Source organism: Tachysurus vachellii, chromosome 23, assembly GCF_030014155.1.
Source record: "Tachysurus vachellii isolate PV-2020 chromosome 23, HZAU_Pvac_v1, whole genome shotgun sequence".
Taxonomy (NCBI): Eukaryota; Metazoa; Chordata; class Actinopteri; order Siluriformes; family Bagridae; genus Tachysurus; species Tachysurus vachellii.
This window is the reverse complement of record NC_083482.1, coordinates 7,195,218-7,212,793: the sequence shown is the minus strand read 5'-3', so window position 1 is coordinate 7,212,793 and position 17,576 is coordinate 7,195,218. Positions and strand designations below refer to the sequence as shown.

General features: G+C 37.9%; 1 protein-coding gene across 1 annotated transcript in view; it reads right to left on the bottom strand.

Annotated features, from left to right (window-relative positions):
* Positions 1–3,012: 3,012 nt before the first annotated feature.
* cdh16 (cadherin 16, KSP-cadherin) overlaps positions 3,013–17,576 on the bottom strand; it is a 39,543-nt gene continuing 24,979 nt past the window's right edge. Inside the window, exons 12-18 of the mRNA XM_060859337.1 lie at positions 17,159–17,350; positions 13,860–14,101; positions 12,788–12,918; positions 9,772–10,011; positions 5,745–5,861; positions 4,836–4,952; positions 3,013–3,733 (exon numbers count right to left, since the gene is read on the bottom strand). Of these exons, the coding sequence (XP_060715320.1) occupies positions 3,633–3,733; positions 4,836–4,952; positions 5,745–5,861; positions 9,772–10,011; positions 12,788–12,918; positions 13,860–14,101; positions 17,159–17,350 (1,140 nt within the window). The 3' untranslated portion in view covers positions 3,013–3,632. The remainder of the gene's footprint in view (positions 3,734–4,835; positions 4,953–5,744; positions 5,862–9,771; positions 10,012–12,787; positions 12,919–13,859; positions 14,102–17,158; positions 17,351–17,576) is intronic.

Genomic DNA, 17,576 nt, shown 5'->3' with positions numbered 1-17,576 from the left:
ATGGAGCTGACGCAACACACAACACACTCACCTTGAACTTGAAGGTTTGTCACGTATAGAGTGTTATATTGTATACTTTTTTGCTGTGATATTCTTAATTGCAAATTTTCAAACTGTGCAAACATTAATATACTGTATACGTAGTGTAAAGTCACATAAAGCATATGAGATATGTAAGGCACATAAGACACGGGACATAAAGTGCACAAAAATGAAAGACAATACGGTGCAGGAGAAAAACATCAGCTGATTGGATCAGGAAGTGTCCTGATTTGATGTGTGTGAAATGTGTATGCTGTTGGATTGAATCATGTAACAGGACACTCCAGGTCTCCAGGTGTACTACTGAGCTTATTGTACCACCCTTTTCAGTGCTTTGTGGTTCAAACCGGTGTTGTCTACATATCATACAGTGATGCTTGTCAGAATGTTTTTAAAGGCGGTCCTGTAAAGTATGGTAAGGAATAACCTCGTTGGAGTGTGCAGACCAAGTTAACCACTTAAATATCTGAATCTTGAAATATTGGTATTGTGTCACCTTTTGTGGTGACCATCGGCCTTGGTAGCTCATGTGGTTAATGCTCTGGGTTGCTGACTGGCGGGTCAGAGTTCAAGCCCCAGCACTGTCAAGCTGCCGCGGTTGGGCCCTTGAGCAAGGCCCTTAAGCTTCTCTGCTCCTCTCAGTGCTGTATCATGGCTGACTCTGTGCTCTGACCCCAACCTCCATGTATGTACAGTATGTAAAGAAAGAATCTCACTGTGATGTAATGTATATAAGACAAAATAAAAGCTTCTATTCTATTTTAATCTGTTCTACAAATAGCCTGATCATAGCTCTATTAATACTAGTCATACTATTGTGTTTTTATCAGTGAACCTGATGATGATGTTGGAGTTAGATGGAGTCAACCTGAGTGTTAAATGCATGACTAAAATCGACTAAGATAATTAAATAATCTAATTAATTAGAAAGTGCATTGCATGCAAGCTGAAAATAATTTAGAAAAGATTCAATATGCACTACATATTCTGTATATGGCATTCCTGCTTAGCATTCATGTTTAATGGTTCATACTTTTTCCTATTTACAAAGACACTCCAGGACACTCCAGGTGCCCCTCCTCCAAAATGCAGATGCTTAATATATATTGCATCAAGGTAATTACAACCTTCTTAGTACAGTACTTCGGCTTCGCTTATTTGGCCATCTAACCTTCACTCGACTCCTACGTTCCTGGCAGAACTAAACAGTCCTGGATGATGGAGAGCACTAGAGAGGGGCTAAGAGGCTGAGGCCCGATTAAATTAATCAGACAGCTGAACTGTTGTCTCATTTGCATAGATTAAATGCAGCTATAAATAAATGCTGATGTTTGTTCAACTGTGGGTGTTTGCAGGTGTGTGTGGAGAAAAATGCTGGCAGTTTTAAGGGTGGTTGCTTTTTATTCTGGCCTGCAAGCCTGACCATTACCTTCGACTGCTGTTCCATGTTCATTCATTCCATGTTTGTTTATAAAGTATGTTAAAAGCTTTTGATACAGAGTGAGCCTCAGCAATATCAAAGCACTAGCAGGTCTACTTACAGCTAAAATTTATTATGATGTCTTATAAAACAGACAACAGAGCCCATAAGAATGTTTTTGACGTTCTAGTTTTCTCTAAAAAAACTTTCCAGACATCAGTAAATAAACTTGCGTCGGATTTGAACGTCATTGCTTGATGCTGCAATAGGGAAAAAAGAAGAAGAAAAATAAACTCTAAAAAGAGTCTTAAGGACTGAGAAACTGAATGGAAGGAAGTGACACATATTTTCCACAAAGTTAAAAAACGCTGCGTCATGGGGCGCTTCATCAGCCTGAAGAGTGTTTACAGGCTGAAAAGTGTCTACAGCTGCTCTCTTCTTGGCACAGAAATGTCCACGGATAATGGAATTTTTCCAGAAGTACAGCAGACAGCAGTACAGATGACATTAACCCAAACTGCAGCTTTTGGGACATGGAAAAAGCAGCTAAGTTGTTTAATAATCCTCATTATCATTCATTCTTTCAACTTGAAGTGGATTTGAGTATTTGTGTAAAATAACGGTAAATATGATTGTGGATCTGATAATAGGAACAGGTCAGAAGGTTCCTTCACGGTTATTTGAGCACCTATTTGCTGTACTGTAAATCGGAGTGGTTACAAACCTCTGCCTTTTACATGGCTCGACTACCAGCTGAACCGTTTTGATCCTAAGAGAAGGAAAACAAGGCCAGTAAGTCTAAATATAGTGTCTGCCTCTGTCTCAGTGGCTCTAAGGTTTGACCCATGCTGAGTCATTTTGGAATATTCCACTGGGCTTTTGCATTTTTCAAAAATTGCCCATACGCAGCCTTTTATTGCCTTTTTCCAATTTGACAGATTAATAAGCTATTTGTGGCTTTTTAAAGCTGAACCTGCAAATGTTTCGACTGAAAAGCATGAACAAATATAAAGAATCACTTGTGTCATTTTGGATGTAACAATGCCATTTTTCCATTATAATCCATTGGAATAAATGAACGTTTATGCGACCTTTCACAGCCCAGTGCTTATAAATGAAATCTGGCCTACTTAACTACACGTGGATTTTGCAGGTGAACTGCCTATATTTAGCACTATAGATAAAAGGAGAGCATGAAAAATAAGTAAACGAGTGTCAGAACTAGAACAACCGATCAATGGGATACATATTAAGTGAACATGATAACGCAAAGCCGCATAACGCATACACTGTATACCTGAAAGCAAACTTGATTTATTTTAAATCAAAGGAGGCTGGATGCAAGAAGGCATCAGTCGAGTATCCCATTAGCAGGTCTATTTATGGTGAACTGCAGGGTTATATATAGCCCACTTGGAAGGTCATCTAGGCCACGCTGTGCTGTTGTCTTTCTGCAATAATAGGGGCTGCGTGGTAATCCTCTCAGCCTCCTTAACTGTGGCGTTCAATTTATCCTTTAGAAAGGGTCAAATAATCTCTTTATTTAGAAAGGCTTCAAAACAGAGATGATCATTAATGAGTTTAAGCTTCAAAGAGCATTCATGCAAGAAACAACAGTGATCTCTTTTCCTCACTGTTTTATTTCAATTAGATTTAACAGATGACACAGTGAAAGGTGTTAATTCATTAAATGTGGGATTAGTGATTTCAATATAAAGCATTTTTATCAAGATGAAGTATAAAAGTAAAAAGAAAAGATAAATACAATCGTAAAAGGGTGAAGTTAACCCACAGGCTCATATTAAGTAAACAATAGATAATCCTGCTAATCCTAAATGTATTAAGACTATAACTATAGATGGTTATACTGTATATAACTAACAAAAAGCACTGTCTAGACCACGGTACCTGTAGAAAACCTATAGTCAAGGGACATATTTCACAGTCCTTCACCTGCTACACTATACATTTTCCATTAGCTGATTAATTTATTTTTAAGTGGTTTTAATCCAGGATGCTAATGAAATGTACAGTGCAAGAGTACATCAAGATGAGGATTAGGATTAAGTAAAAACGGGGCCTGTAAAATCTAACATCAGGTACAGTAAAACACATTAGCGCTTTTGTGGAACTGGTGTATGCTGAACAACGAATCCAACTGACTGATGATTTACAGTGAGACACTGAGAGGCATTGTTTCCTGATTGGCTTTCCCATCCAGTGGAGGTTTCTGGTACGACAGTCTCACAAAAAGAACTATTAATATGATCCCTGTTAACAAAGAGAAAACAAATGTTACTGCTAGAGATTCCGCATGTTCCATTCTGTTGTGTTTATCTGGATAGAAACATCTACTCACAAACATTGCAGCGACATGGTGCATTGTTGAACTAATAATAATTACTAATATTTATTATTATTATTATTATTATTATTATTATTATTATTATTATTATTATTATTTACAATCCATTTCATTAAAAAGTTTAAGTTTTTTGAAGAGTTTTTTTTATTTAATTATTAATCATGTACCTCCTTTTCACTGCTTTTAAGATTATGCCTGAAGTTTATTAGGTATTTTTACCTTATATATTTATATTCATAAGCCATTTTATTAAATATGGTTATAGTTACTGCAACATTTAAGGAAATGCACAATTTACAAGCCCTGTACTACTCATCATTAATAAATATAGCGTTTCAGCATCAGTTCAGGCAGGCCACATAGTCAAGCTCGGCTATCAGCTGATGTCAATTCTCTAACCCTGCCCATCAGCTGATCTGATTCCTAAGTGCGCTATTGGTCCCTTTCAAACAAGGCGCCCTATTTAAATGCTTTTTTCAGTCTGTCTTCTTGGCTGTTTCCTCTGCATTGCTGCAACCCACCCCCTCCCCTAGCTCCTCCTTGAAACTTTGTGTTTAACTTAATCAGTGTTATTCTGTTGTCTTGCTGCTTTCCCAGTTAAATGGGAGATTGTCCCCCCACGAAGCTGCTGCTGTTCCCTGACTAGCTTTCATGGAGCTCATGAAAAGGATGGGGAATTCAGAACAGAGCCATACCGCCAAAAATAATTTTATAAGCTTGCAACTAAAAAATTTAAATATACGTCAAAGAATTGTCTTTATTTTGACTCAAGTGGTCCTGACTGAAATAATACCACTGACCAAATGTCTTTTGGCTGGTGGATCATTTGAAGTACTTCAGTGACACTGACATAATGAGTCAGTGGTGCTGCTAGGAGTTTATCAGACACAGCAACATTTTAAAAGTTTTCTATAGTATTGGAATAAAACCAGTTTTGGTAAAGGACCTTTAAATGACCTTTAAAAACCTTAACTTAGGAACCAGTTCAGACAGAGTTGGGATTCTTACCTATAACTCCCAGAGTTCCAAGCAGGACTCCCAGTGTGGACTGGATAGTGGGCATCCCTGCAAGTTGCTTCGCTGCAGTGCGGCAATTCCCTCTTATGTTACATGTGCACACAGTTACTGGAGGTGGAGAGGTAAAATGTCAAGGTTCAATTCTTTTTGCACATAAACAGCATAACCGTAATTGATGAGAGGTAACAGGGCAAATAAGGGCAACTCACACACACACACACACACATGCACACACACACACAGACACGCACACACATTTGCACACACACAGACACACACACACACAGACACACACACACACACACACACACACACATTTGCACACATAGCTTTACATGGAACTTGACACACAGAGGAGCAAGCAGCATCAGAGAGCACCAGTATTTAAAGTATCAGAGTTAAGGGTGACCTCAGTTTCACTTTTTTTACACACCAGTTGTCAGTCATTTTATAATCAATTATAATTGATAATTAAAATATAATAAAAAATTTATAAGCAATTATATTAAATACTAATAAATATTTCATTGCATCCTTGATTGTTTATTTCAGCTGTTCCCTTTTGATCCAAATCCCTACTCGGCACTTAGTTAAGATTAACAATGCCCACATTATATTATAACACTACATGCCCTTACAATACCTGTTCTAGATTTATTGCTATGTCATCAGCAACATGTACAATAAATGAATAATAAATGAAAAGGAAGATCTTTAAAATAATGTTTCGCATATTAAATTGCAATGATTCATCGAACACATTTAGTGACCTGCAGTGAAACTTACAGCCTCAGTATAGCTGGGATGGATAGGTCACCATGACATCAAATTAACCTTTTATTCCTCCACAACTCGTTTCTAGCACTGTAGATATACTGAGCCCTGGATATACTGACTTACCAGGCAAATTAATGAAGGTGCTTCTGGGAGGAGAGCTGCTATCTGAGATGGTGAAGGGCACCGTATAAACATCAGGGGTTAGATAGTCCATATTCAGAGACAGGTTGGTGTGAGTGTCTGTGGAGAGAAAGAAGTACTGAGATTACAATACTCAATAAATTAACCTAACATGGTGCAACCACCAGAGTCTGTGAAATTTGATTAATTCATGATTCTGCGATGGGAAAGTAATAGCTAAACTTTGTTCACTTTGCAGATTTCTTTAGATTGAAGACAAAGCACATTCATAGAAACCTGAACACGCTGGAATGGCCTCAGCATTCTCCATCTCCCTCTGAATGTGTGTGTGTGTGTGTGTGTGTGTGTGTGGAAGTGGGATTTGAACCTTTATCTCAGGAGCCTAAATTGACTTGCAGGTCCCTTTGAATAAAATAAGTAACTGTAAATGAAAGACAATCAGCCCACTGAAAAAGAGCATAACGATGACATTTTAATCATTGGTGGTTCCACACTAGGCATTTTTTTTTCCTCGTCTGTCAGCACACATTTTACATGAAATTTGATGGAAAGCGCGTGCGAGGCAGAATGCAACTGCTTTTAAAATGTGCTGCCACAAGAGTTCTGTTTGTCACATCAAAGATCTACCAAAATCTAGAGAACGCTCTACTGTGCAGAAAAGCCAAGCACTTTTTTCTATTACCCCACCAATCTCAAGGTCAATGCTCAAGGAGCAATTGAAAAAAAAAACAACAACAACAACAACAACAACAACAACAACAAAAAGACATACCCCCAGTAGAAAAATGATGCTGAAGTGATGGTAAACGTAGCACTGCAGCAAGCAAGCTCTCTGTTAAAATGTTCATTTCTTTAGAAGGAATAATGCACTTTAATGTTTCTTCAGAATGGACCACAACTTTAATCTTGTTAGTAGCAAAATAAGGATCTTTATGACATCTGAGATATTTTAACCTGAACACATAAGATTCATAGTGAGAAATCGGTCAATTTGTTGTTCTTAATAGTTTTGATATTAAAGTGGATGCAGCAGCTGATATTTAAGGCTGTAGGCGTTTCTGAGTGCTTGGGCAGTTACTGTACCACATGTTTGCCATGGAAGAGTGTTATACTGTTAGCAAATGCTTGTGTTGGTACAGTTTGGAAAACACAGATATATCAGTCCTGTATCTAATCAGAGCTTAGTTAGGTGACATTGAAGCAAAAGCTCAGTCCACTAAAGAGGTCATGTTATCACTCTTGGTTTAATCTTATCACAGCTCCTAAAAGGCCTCTACTGTCTTTTGACACTTATATCCTTTAATGTTCCGCTGGGTTTGAGAGCCTGAAGAGGCTGTGATGACGCCAGGAGCAAACTGAGAAACACACCTATCTTCTGCTGTATCTGTGCTGTCAGAGGTGAGGAGTATGTTACACACTCCACTCTACTCACTACAGAAGGGACTGCAGTGATGAGAGCTTTTACTGGAATCCAGAATCGGTCTGTTGCCCTCAGATCACGTCTGATTCATTCAGGTTTAGAATAACGGCCACTTTCTTACTCGTTACTAAGCAACACAGCAGCCATTTAAAAGTCTTCACTAAAACTCTTCACTAATAAGAAAAAAATGTTCTGAAGCAATGATGTGCATGAAAAAAGGGGCATAATCTGCAGCTACTGTACCTATTTACTGGTATCCATATACTGATGTATGTTTTTTATTAACTGAACGAGAGAAGAAAAGACTGAAGAAAAGGCAGCAGGGAATATAAGAGTTTATACTGTAGCTGATGTAATGTCAGTGCCAATACTGCTATGATACTAGTATTTGTGATATTTTTGTAAAAGAAGAGTGAATTTATAATGTCTGTCGAAAGTTTTTAGCAGTGACAATATTGGTGTAATAATAACGAATAACGAATGAATAGTAAAGCTGGACCTGTAGGAAATATTCATTTTATATTAACCTTTTTTTTCTCCCAATCTGCTCAAATTCCCACCCCAACCAAGCTCATAGTCAGTTCTGTTCCCTTGCATCATGACGATTTATCTTCTTTATATTATTTATCTTCTTTTTTTTTATATGATTTCTAGATTAAAAAATTGAAAATCTACACTACATATAGATTTTTATCAGATTTGGTCCTGATGAAAATCTGTGTAAAAGTATTGGACACAACACACAAACAAATAAATAAGATCATCCATCATGATGATAAGACTGCAATTCGTTGATGGACGGAGAAGGAATTATTTCTATTCATGATGTTACATATTATTTTTATTTGTTTTTAGTCTTAAATCGAGGAAATAAAATCCCAGAGGAGCACAAACTCGGTAGCCGCTCGGTAGGAGGTAAGATCTAATGAGAAACCTGAGGATGTATGACTACATCACAGCCATGATGAAGGAGAGTGAATGAAAAGGAAGCCATGTAACAGGTTTCTTGTGTGTGTGTGTGTGTGTATGTGTGTGTGTATAATTAGCACATTTAGTCTTTCAGTTCGGTAAGGCCCCAGCTGTGAAATTTTCAAGTCAATGTAATTATCCCATTACAAAAAAGCATATGCCTTTTCATCTATTAACAGCTCGTACTGAAAAAAAGCAAAAGAAAGCAAGTGGCACAGAGACCCAAACAACCACCTGACCAGAGAATCAATGCAGTCATCTCAGCCAAGACAACATGTTCACCGGAATCTGTTTGTCACATTAGTGATGGTTATGTGCAGAGGAAAAGAGTTATTGCACTTCTTATTGTCAGCTGTGAAATGCTCAGGTCAGGAAGGCAATTTCCTTGAAATGTCTGTCTCTCATGTTTTTAGATCATTCTGCTCCTTACACACAGCATGATTCAGTAGGTCTCTATAAAACACCTCATTCAGATGACGTCTTTCACCTACTGGACTGGTGAATTGCCACTGAAATGTTATTTTCTGAATAGCCATTTTTAACCTGGCCTGACGTCAGCAGCTGGGACCGCCTTTGTGTCTGAGTGCATTGACGTGATTGTGTCTTTTCTTCTTTCTTCCATCTACTATTTTTTTTTTTACATGCATCTGAAATACTGTCATTTATTCTCAATAGCTTCTGATCCAGAATGAAGCAAGTGTGTCAAGGCCACTGCATAACCTCACAGTGTATAGCCTTGACTATACAGTGACGAAGATAGTAATAATATCATTAGATAACCACTTTACTATTCTTATACAATTTTGTGCAGAAATGGTGTTTAAAAGTTTGTTAGTCTACTGACTGGTATTTGAAGTCTTTGGCTAGTGAGCTGGTTATTGCACTTTAGTACCTCTTTTAATATCACCTTTGGTTGCGATCTCACAGATTTTCTCACAGATTTTTTTTACATGTATCTTATTTGCGGCACCTTTTATTTTATTGTTGAATAACATAATATATAGAAGTTACTCTAAGTAAGCCTTTTTCTGAGAGTCTGGGTTGGTCTAAGGCCGTAACAAGAGTCAGTCAGTCATGACGTAATAAACACATAGCACAAGTCTACTAGGAAGTATTAATCATAACAACAGTGATGCTGGTGATTGAGGAAATAACAAATAGATGAGCAGCTGTCAGTGTCTCAGCAGGTGACAATAATATTAGCATCGACCACAATGAGTAAAAAGTTAACAAGTACATTAGCACTGTATGCACTGAGAAAGATGTTAATTAGAGAGTTAATTAGAAAGTCATTAGCATCGGGTTAACACGAGCTTCACGATGTTCACCACTTCCTTTATCTGAATGTTTTCACACTTAAACCAAACTGCATGCAAAATTAAGACAGCATTTGGATTTTAGTCTCCGTGTGGTTGAGTTGGTTCATACCAGAGATTGAATGGTGAAGTGACTTGAGGAGGTAAATAGGGTTCGAAATCGGATCATCATGAGAAACACCAACCAAGATTTTGTCTTTCATGGTTCTGTACTATATTTCTTTTATGTTTCTTGTACCACATTTGTCTTTGTTACACCCTGTTGTTTTAATTACAGTGATCATTGGATTAAATGCTAACTGACCGTTGATGGGGGTGAGTTTCCAGTTTCGTCGCACTGTAGGCTCGCTGCTGAGCGAGAAGTTGAGGCGGCCACCATGCAGAGGCCCGTCGCTGTCCCTAGAAGCCAGAACCAGCGCCTGATCCTCCAAGCGTGGTGTGCAAAGGTACTTCCAGGAGTAATCACCCACGAGAACAGGGCTGTTATCGTTCACATCCAGAATATGCACCGTCACTAGAGTGCAGGCGGACAGGGATGAATTACCTGCAAGATGGGGAAATTAATTCAGTATGACTTTCATAGCTAGAGTAGGACTGCAGCTTCTAACCGGATTTGGAGCTTTTTTTTTTTTTTTAAAAAAGATTAATCTTACAGGAGTTTGTTTTTGAATACTTGAATTGTTTTATTATAATTGTCCAGATGCTCCAGATGCAGTGTGTGAAAACTGTGAGTAAATGGTTAAAGACAGCAGGCTGATGTGCAGACACTGTAGATAAATGACATTAGTTTTTATAGTTTTTCCACTTTTTGACTTAATGTCACAATTTATAAGCACTTTATGTGATTAAAATATTCAAAACATGATTGCTTCCCATTAACAGTGCTTAGTTTGTATTTGTGTGTTTTGTAAAGATTTACAGCTTACTAGTGAACAACAGTGTTGTGCATCAAGCCCATGTATGTCTAAATCAAGACAATGTGCCTTTAATAATAAACTCTAAAGTTTAAATGTTCCATACTGTAGTTTATGTGATAAAGCCAAGTTTAAACGTCAACAAAGTAGGCACTGCTCATGGAACGGCCAAACTCATCAGCAGCTTTGTGGACAAGGCTCCATCACGACACACTGCAAGATATTATGGATATTAAAAACCACTAAAACCAGATTTCTCATATTATTAAATTTATGCTCAGATATGAAACTCAATAGAGAACTAGATTTGTAAAGTTCGTCGTGACAAACTTTGATGTTGGCTTTGACGAGGCAAGTATTCGCAAAGGCCGGTGCTTTTTGGAGGCAAGTGGACATAAGGGACAGTGTTACTTTTGGAGGCAAGTGGACAGAAAGATAGGGTGCCAAAACATTTGGAGGCAAGTGGAGACGAGCATGTGACGTCATCCGAATACTCCTGAGGACGTTCCCCTCATTGTTCTGAGTGTATTGATATGTCACATGTCCATGTTGTAAAAAGTTTTTTGATTTTGCATATTTTGGGGGCGGGGCTGCGGCACAACCGGAAGGCCAGTCGGTACACCAATTTAAAAGTTTATTCAGAGTATCACCCTAAAGGAGCTGGCCGTGTTTGGTGTAGAAAGTTTGAAAGCTTGCCGAGTTATAAACCTCCAAAGTTTATAATGGGAGTCTATGGGAAAAAAGGCCATTTTGAGACCCGGTACCGGAAGTACCGGTACTCAGATCGCTTAGAAAAGTAATAGCAACAAACTTCAGACCAGGGTCTACAACATATCTGAATTTGGTGCATGTGGCTCGAAAGCCCTAGGCCGCATTAAATTTTATAAATTTTTGTCTAAGCTGAAATAGGAAAACAGAATGTTGGCTTCTACAAAGCGACATAATTAAAGACATCATGTAGCTTCTAGCATTTCTATACAGTATATAGCCCTATTTGTGCAACTATAACTGCATTTCCCATATAGCAGAGACTGAATCACGTCCCCACAAAGTATGATTTTATATTTTTTACAATCTCCACATGCACTGGGTCTTATACTGTATGTTTCTGCTCTTTGTCCTTCTCCAAACTGATAATGTCAGCAGAATCAGCTCCATCTCTTTACAAGGTGACCCCTTTTGCATCTTTTTCAAACAACTGTAGAAGACCAGTGCATGCTGGAATTAATGATTAAACTGAGGCGTGTCATATGTGCCTCATTTCTCTATGCATACACACACACAGACAAACACAAACACACAAATACACACACATGCACACACACACACAAACATGCACACGTACACACACATACACACTCACACACACAAGCACACACATACACACACACAGACATGCACACACACGCACACCCACACCTCTCTTTCCACCTAAATACTGGGTGACTCATATTTTTGATTCCATTCTCTGAGATTCTGCTCACTATTTAGTGTGTGCTCTTGAATACACAATGAAAGCTTACGTGAACTTTGTCTGTCACTGCAGTCTGAAATGTCAAGTGTCTCAGCTGTGATGAGAATTTTTGAAGCCTACGCAGACATCTGAGGCCTGTTTATTCTGTCTGTGTGGTTGTATTGCCTACACATAACACACTAATTTTATTTATTTGTTTATTTATTTGTTTGTTTGTTTATTTGTTTGTTTATTTGAACTGAAATGCTACAAATGGATGGATGAATTGTTTACACAAAGTATTCTGACACATATCTTGTGTAATACAGTAACTAATTACTACATCTACTGTAATTTGATAATTGGTATAACATGAAAAGAAATTAAAATGGATTTTTGTAGATTTTAGAGGCAGTATATTTTTTATCATTCATTCATTCATTCATTCATTCATTTATCTCCAGTATGGTCTTTATCCTGACTGTGGTACTGTAGATGCACATGGACAAGTCCATCACAGGGTTTTACACACACACACACACACACACACACACACACACACACACACACACACACACATACAGTACACACGCACACACACACACACACACACACACACAGAGACACACACAGTGCACATTTCTTTCTTATTTTCTTTCTTTCTTTCTTTCTTTCTTTCTTTCTTTCTTTCTTTCTTTCTTTCTTTCACTCTTTACATCTCTCTCTCTCTCTCTCTCTCTCTCTCTCTCTCTCTCTCTCTCTCTCTCTCTCTCTCTCTCTCAGGCCTTTGGTGTTTTAATTGTGGTGGAGAACAATGTTCTAAATTCCTCCATGTCTCTTCAGTTGAGAGCTGCTGACTGAAATCATATGGAGTTAATAAACAAGCAATTGTTATGACTAATTGAAATATTAGTTTTATATCAATTCATATAGTAGAATGAAGCATCTCGTACGTCCATCCTCAGCCACCACCTCCATGATGTAGGTACTGTTCTCCTCTCTGTCCAAAGCCTGCACTGTCTTCAGCTCTCCTGAGTACTTCCCAATGGAGAAATATTTCTTTGTGTCCCCTCTCAGTGAGTACCTACAAAAAAAACACACACACACTAAAGGGAAAAGAATGTTCTGTTCAGTTCTGATGCTGTAACCATGTTACCATGTACTTTTCCTCTACAGCTGCTGAACTGCATGGATTTATGTGTCCTATTCTCCGACATCCGGCAAGAACGGAAGACTTCGAAATTGGACAGATTATTTTTATAACATAAATATCAATACAAATTTACAGGGACCCCTGAAAATGAAATGTTTTGATGAAAGCAACATTTGTAATTTATCTTGATAATTTAACCCTGAAATATAAACTGTGCTACAGACATTTTATGCTTTGAGACTGTGTTTAAGTTTTGAAATGGACTTTTGTGCCAGAAACAGCTGGGTGCATCTGTATGGTTCTATTTAAGTTTTTCCACAAATTATAATCCTTGTTGAGGCTGCATGGCAAACAGAGCTGTAACAGCAGCGAAAGGAAACAGGAGGTAAACAGGACGACTTTTGATCAATACCACATGTGCACTGCACCCCACAGAAAGTCTTTGACTTTGTGTTTGGAAAATTTAAAGCAGAAAAATTTCATTGCCTTTGCAAGTAAAGTCATTGGCATTCATATATGCACCCGTTTTTTAGCCAGCTAGTTATCACAAACTGAACTGACAGGATTTCTGAGGAGGTTTGTAATATTTACAAAGGTCATTTTATTTATATAGCACTAAATCAAACACGATGTCATTGATGTCATTGATGTCGATGTCATGTTTAATTAGATAAGAGTTAAGAGTAAAGAGTAAAGAGAAGATGTGAGAGAACTATTAATGACTGATCTTAATTAAACTGATTAATTAAAGGTGAAAACATGGAAGATAAATAATAAAGTGGTTTATAATCTTCACTACTAACTTTATTTTGCTGAAAATAAATGTGTATGAATTTTTTTTTCCATAAGTTACGTCACTAAAAAGCCCTTGCCTGACTGGATGGGAGTCAGGGTCATAAGCCCTTATTGTAGCTATGACTCGTCCTGGCTCCTCGCCCTCTCTGACAGTGACCTCGTAGTGACTCTGTGACAGAACTGGACCCTCATTGATGTCATCAATGAAGATGGAGACGGTGGCGGTGGATGCAGGGCCATACCTCCCCCTCACCAGAGCCACAGGGTTTTGAGCACTCAGCACCAGAATGTACTCACTCTCCCGCTCAAAATCCAGCACCTGAGGGGAAACACGTGAGAACTGATTCAATGGGCTCTTTTGTCGTCTTGGTAACATTATACCTGGTAGATGGTTTTGCGAATTAAATTGTTGACCATGTGTTTGGCAGTTAAATGAAATTAAAGATTCACAAGTGAGAAGAAGGTGACAGTTCTCAAATCTTGCAGCCTGTTCCAGAAGGCTATTACTGTTCGGTCTGAACAGCTGAGCTGCTTTTCAACACAAAGAAGATGTGTCACTGCGGTCCGATTGTTCGGTGGCACACTGCTTCATTCCACCTTTGAAAATGCATACAGTTAAACAAAGGTTCCTGTTCTCCAGAACACACGGCACATTTCCCATCAAGATTCTACATCAGTCATTTCCGACACCATTAAAAACTGTTTTAAAAGCCTGGAAGCTTTCCGGAAAGGATAGATCTGCTGATAAAAAATAAACACACATGCTTTTTCCTGTCACTTTCCAGGCAGAACAAAGTCAAGAGAGAGATGCGGAAAAGGGGGTGTTAATAGATGTTTCAGCACCAAAACATAATCTAGATAAATAAAGTATATCCTGTTTCAACAATAGTGTAGCAGGCAATTAATGTAATTAAACTGATGCATGATCAGTACAATTAAATTGAGATGTGTGTCTTCATTTTGGTTTGATGTCAGATAGTAAGAACAGTGAGGGCACAAATTTATTTTAATCATTTAAAGTATGAGCTACAGTAGACCAACCTTACTATATAACATTGCCAAAAATGACTTCATACATTGTTTACAGTTTACTATTATTTTGTGCACATTAATAATCTTTTTTTTTTTTTACTTTTTATACCATGTAAAAGTTGACTTATCTTTTATTTTTTTTATGCATTTTATCAGGTTAGGAGTGTTCAACTGTACTAAACTAATCTCACTGTATACTGAATAGATGCTTAAAGCACCTTTTATGCACATGACAATAAATTTGAATTTGCAATACTTTCATAATAAGAGTTTCACTGAAAATGATTAAAATAATATATACTTCTAGGTCAGCTTATAAAACCAGAGCTACACTTTTATTTTTTACTGCTGCTGTAGTAAAACATCCAGTTTTTTTATCCACTTTGATGTACCTAAAGCCACACTGTAGGTCTGAAACAGAAATGGGGGGAAAAGCACAATCCCATTTATCCCATCCCATATCCTGGGTGGTTAAAAATGGAGAAATTGGAATGAAAATTTCTTATATGAAGAAAAGTACAGCACAATTACTGTGCAAATCAATGCTATGTGACACGTATATAATGAGCAGTGCTTTGTGTGTTTTACATTAACCACCCACGAATAAGCATTAGGAACTGTCATAAAATACTTCAGGGGGTTCAAACTCGAAATGTCTGCCAGCTGTGCCTCTCCAATGCATGGTTATGCAATTATCATGCATCATGTTAGTTCGCATTTATATTTAGCATTGCATCTTTTTAAACTGAGTTAAATTTGTTAAATTGCATTGCAGCGAGAGAGAGAGAGAGAGAGAGAGAGAGAGAGTGAGAGAGAGAGAGAGAGAGAGAGTAATAATTTACAGTCAATAGATTGAAACTGTAGCTTCATCACTAGATTTGTGTGTGTGTGTGTGTGTGTGTGTGTGTGTGTGTGTGTGTGTGTGTGTGTGTGTGTGTGTGTTTTCTTCTTACCACCCTATACTATATATACAATATAATTTTATAAGAATATGAACATCATTCAAACATGAAGCGCTACAATTTGTTTTTCTTAAAATAGCCCTCAGTGCAGTTATTCAATTTGGCTGCTTCATACTGCAATAGTGACAGAGAAGTCTGGCTAAAGTACCAGAACAATAGCTCAGTACATGCAAACTCTGTTTTATCTGGAGCGCATTATCAAGTGTTTGTTCATTCATTTACATTCTGTTGAATATAAAAAGCAAGCAATCTGTAACAGTATGCAGCAGGAAAAATGAGCACAGCTCAGTACTACTACATTTAATACTAAACATTTATTAATTACAAGCAGGGTTTTGTTATCATATATTAGCAGAGTTTTATCCACTAATTAAATTATACACAACAGGGACAATACAGGCTACTGCCACTAGGGGATGAAGGTGAATGTGTGCCTCCTCGTACTTAAGTGAATCTACCACATGTTTTTGAATTGATGATCATGGTGTGAAATAAATGCCATGGTAGTAGAGCACTGAATATATGAGCTAGTTGATAGTGAACGGCTATTTACAACCAGAGAGCAATGCCTATTAGGCTCTCTTGAACTCTTGAAGCCACAAACTGCTTTGCCACTGTTAGGATTCAAACTGACAATCTCCCAGCAATAGGAGGAAACCTTAGACAAGTGCACTACTACAAAGTCCTTGATTCCATTAATGGCTGAGGATTACAGTTGAGCTTCAGCACACAACGGTCTGGTAATATGGCGACAGCCTATGATCTAATGTGAGCTACTAGATTTTTATAAGATTTAAGACCATTTAAGCAGAATTTGAAATCTGGGCCATAAATAACTCTAATACAATTAGTGCCTTTCCTAAATTAGAGTTTACTATTCAGATTTGCATTAGTTCATCGTTCATAGCTTGGTGATACGTGGGCCGGATGAAGTGACGAATATGGACCATCATGGAGCCATTACTCATTTTGCTATCATGGGCTATAAATATAATGTATTTTATTTGTTTCTCACAGTGCGCCTCAGTTCTGTCATATCATCACACCTCAAGTGTACATATGTATGCATGACAGCATCTGTTATTAAAACATAATGACTGTCATGTAAGTTTGGATTTAAAAAAGGTGCAATTCTCATACATTCCATAGTTATTCTCTGTCCTGCAGTCAGATAAAAAGATAAATTCAAGGGGATTAAAGAGATTTTCTAGCTGGTGGCACATGTGGTATGGGTTGATTACATGGCCAGATTACTTGGTCTGGAGGAGCTTATAGTCAGAGCACAATCTATTAAAATCCCAAACTATCTTTTTTATATTTTGGTCTTATCTTGAAAACTCTCTCTGACGTATTCCAGTGAATGAGGAAACATGAAGGTGTACCTTAGCAAGGACAAGAGAGACTTCGTTTGACTGTCTGTCTGTCACCAAAGTAAAAACCTCATCCTCGTTCCCTGACTCTAGTCGATAGTCGACCAGCCAGCTGTCCCCACCCCATTCATCAGCATCCCACGCTGCCACCGCTGTCACTGTGGCACCCACTGGGGCATCCTCTGCCAAGTGAAATGGCCCGTACTGAGGAAAAACAGATATGGAGAAAGTAAGTGAGTAAGCACAATGTCAGATATGAACAACACAGCAGTGATTGATGTGTAATACATAATACAAAATGTGAGCCGAAGCTCAGGAAGATTACAGTGGGCTAAGACTAGTATCAGAGAGAGTCAGGTGGAGTGAGCTATATACTGTAATAATAAAATAGAAGACAACACAGCAGGAGGAGAGAAGCTCAGTATGAAGG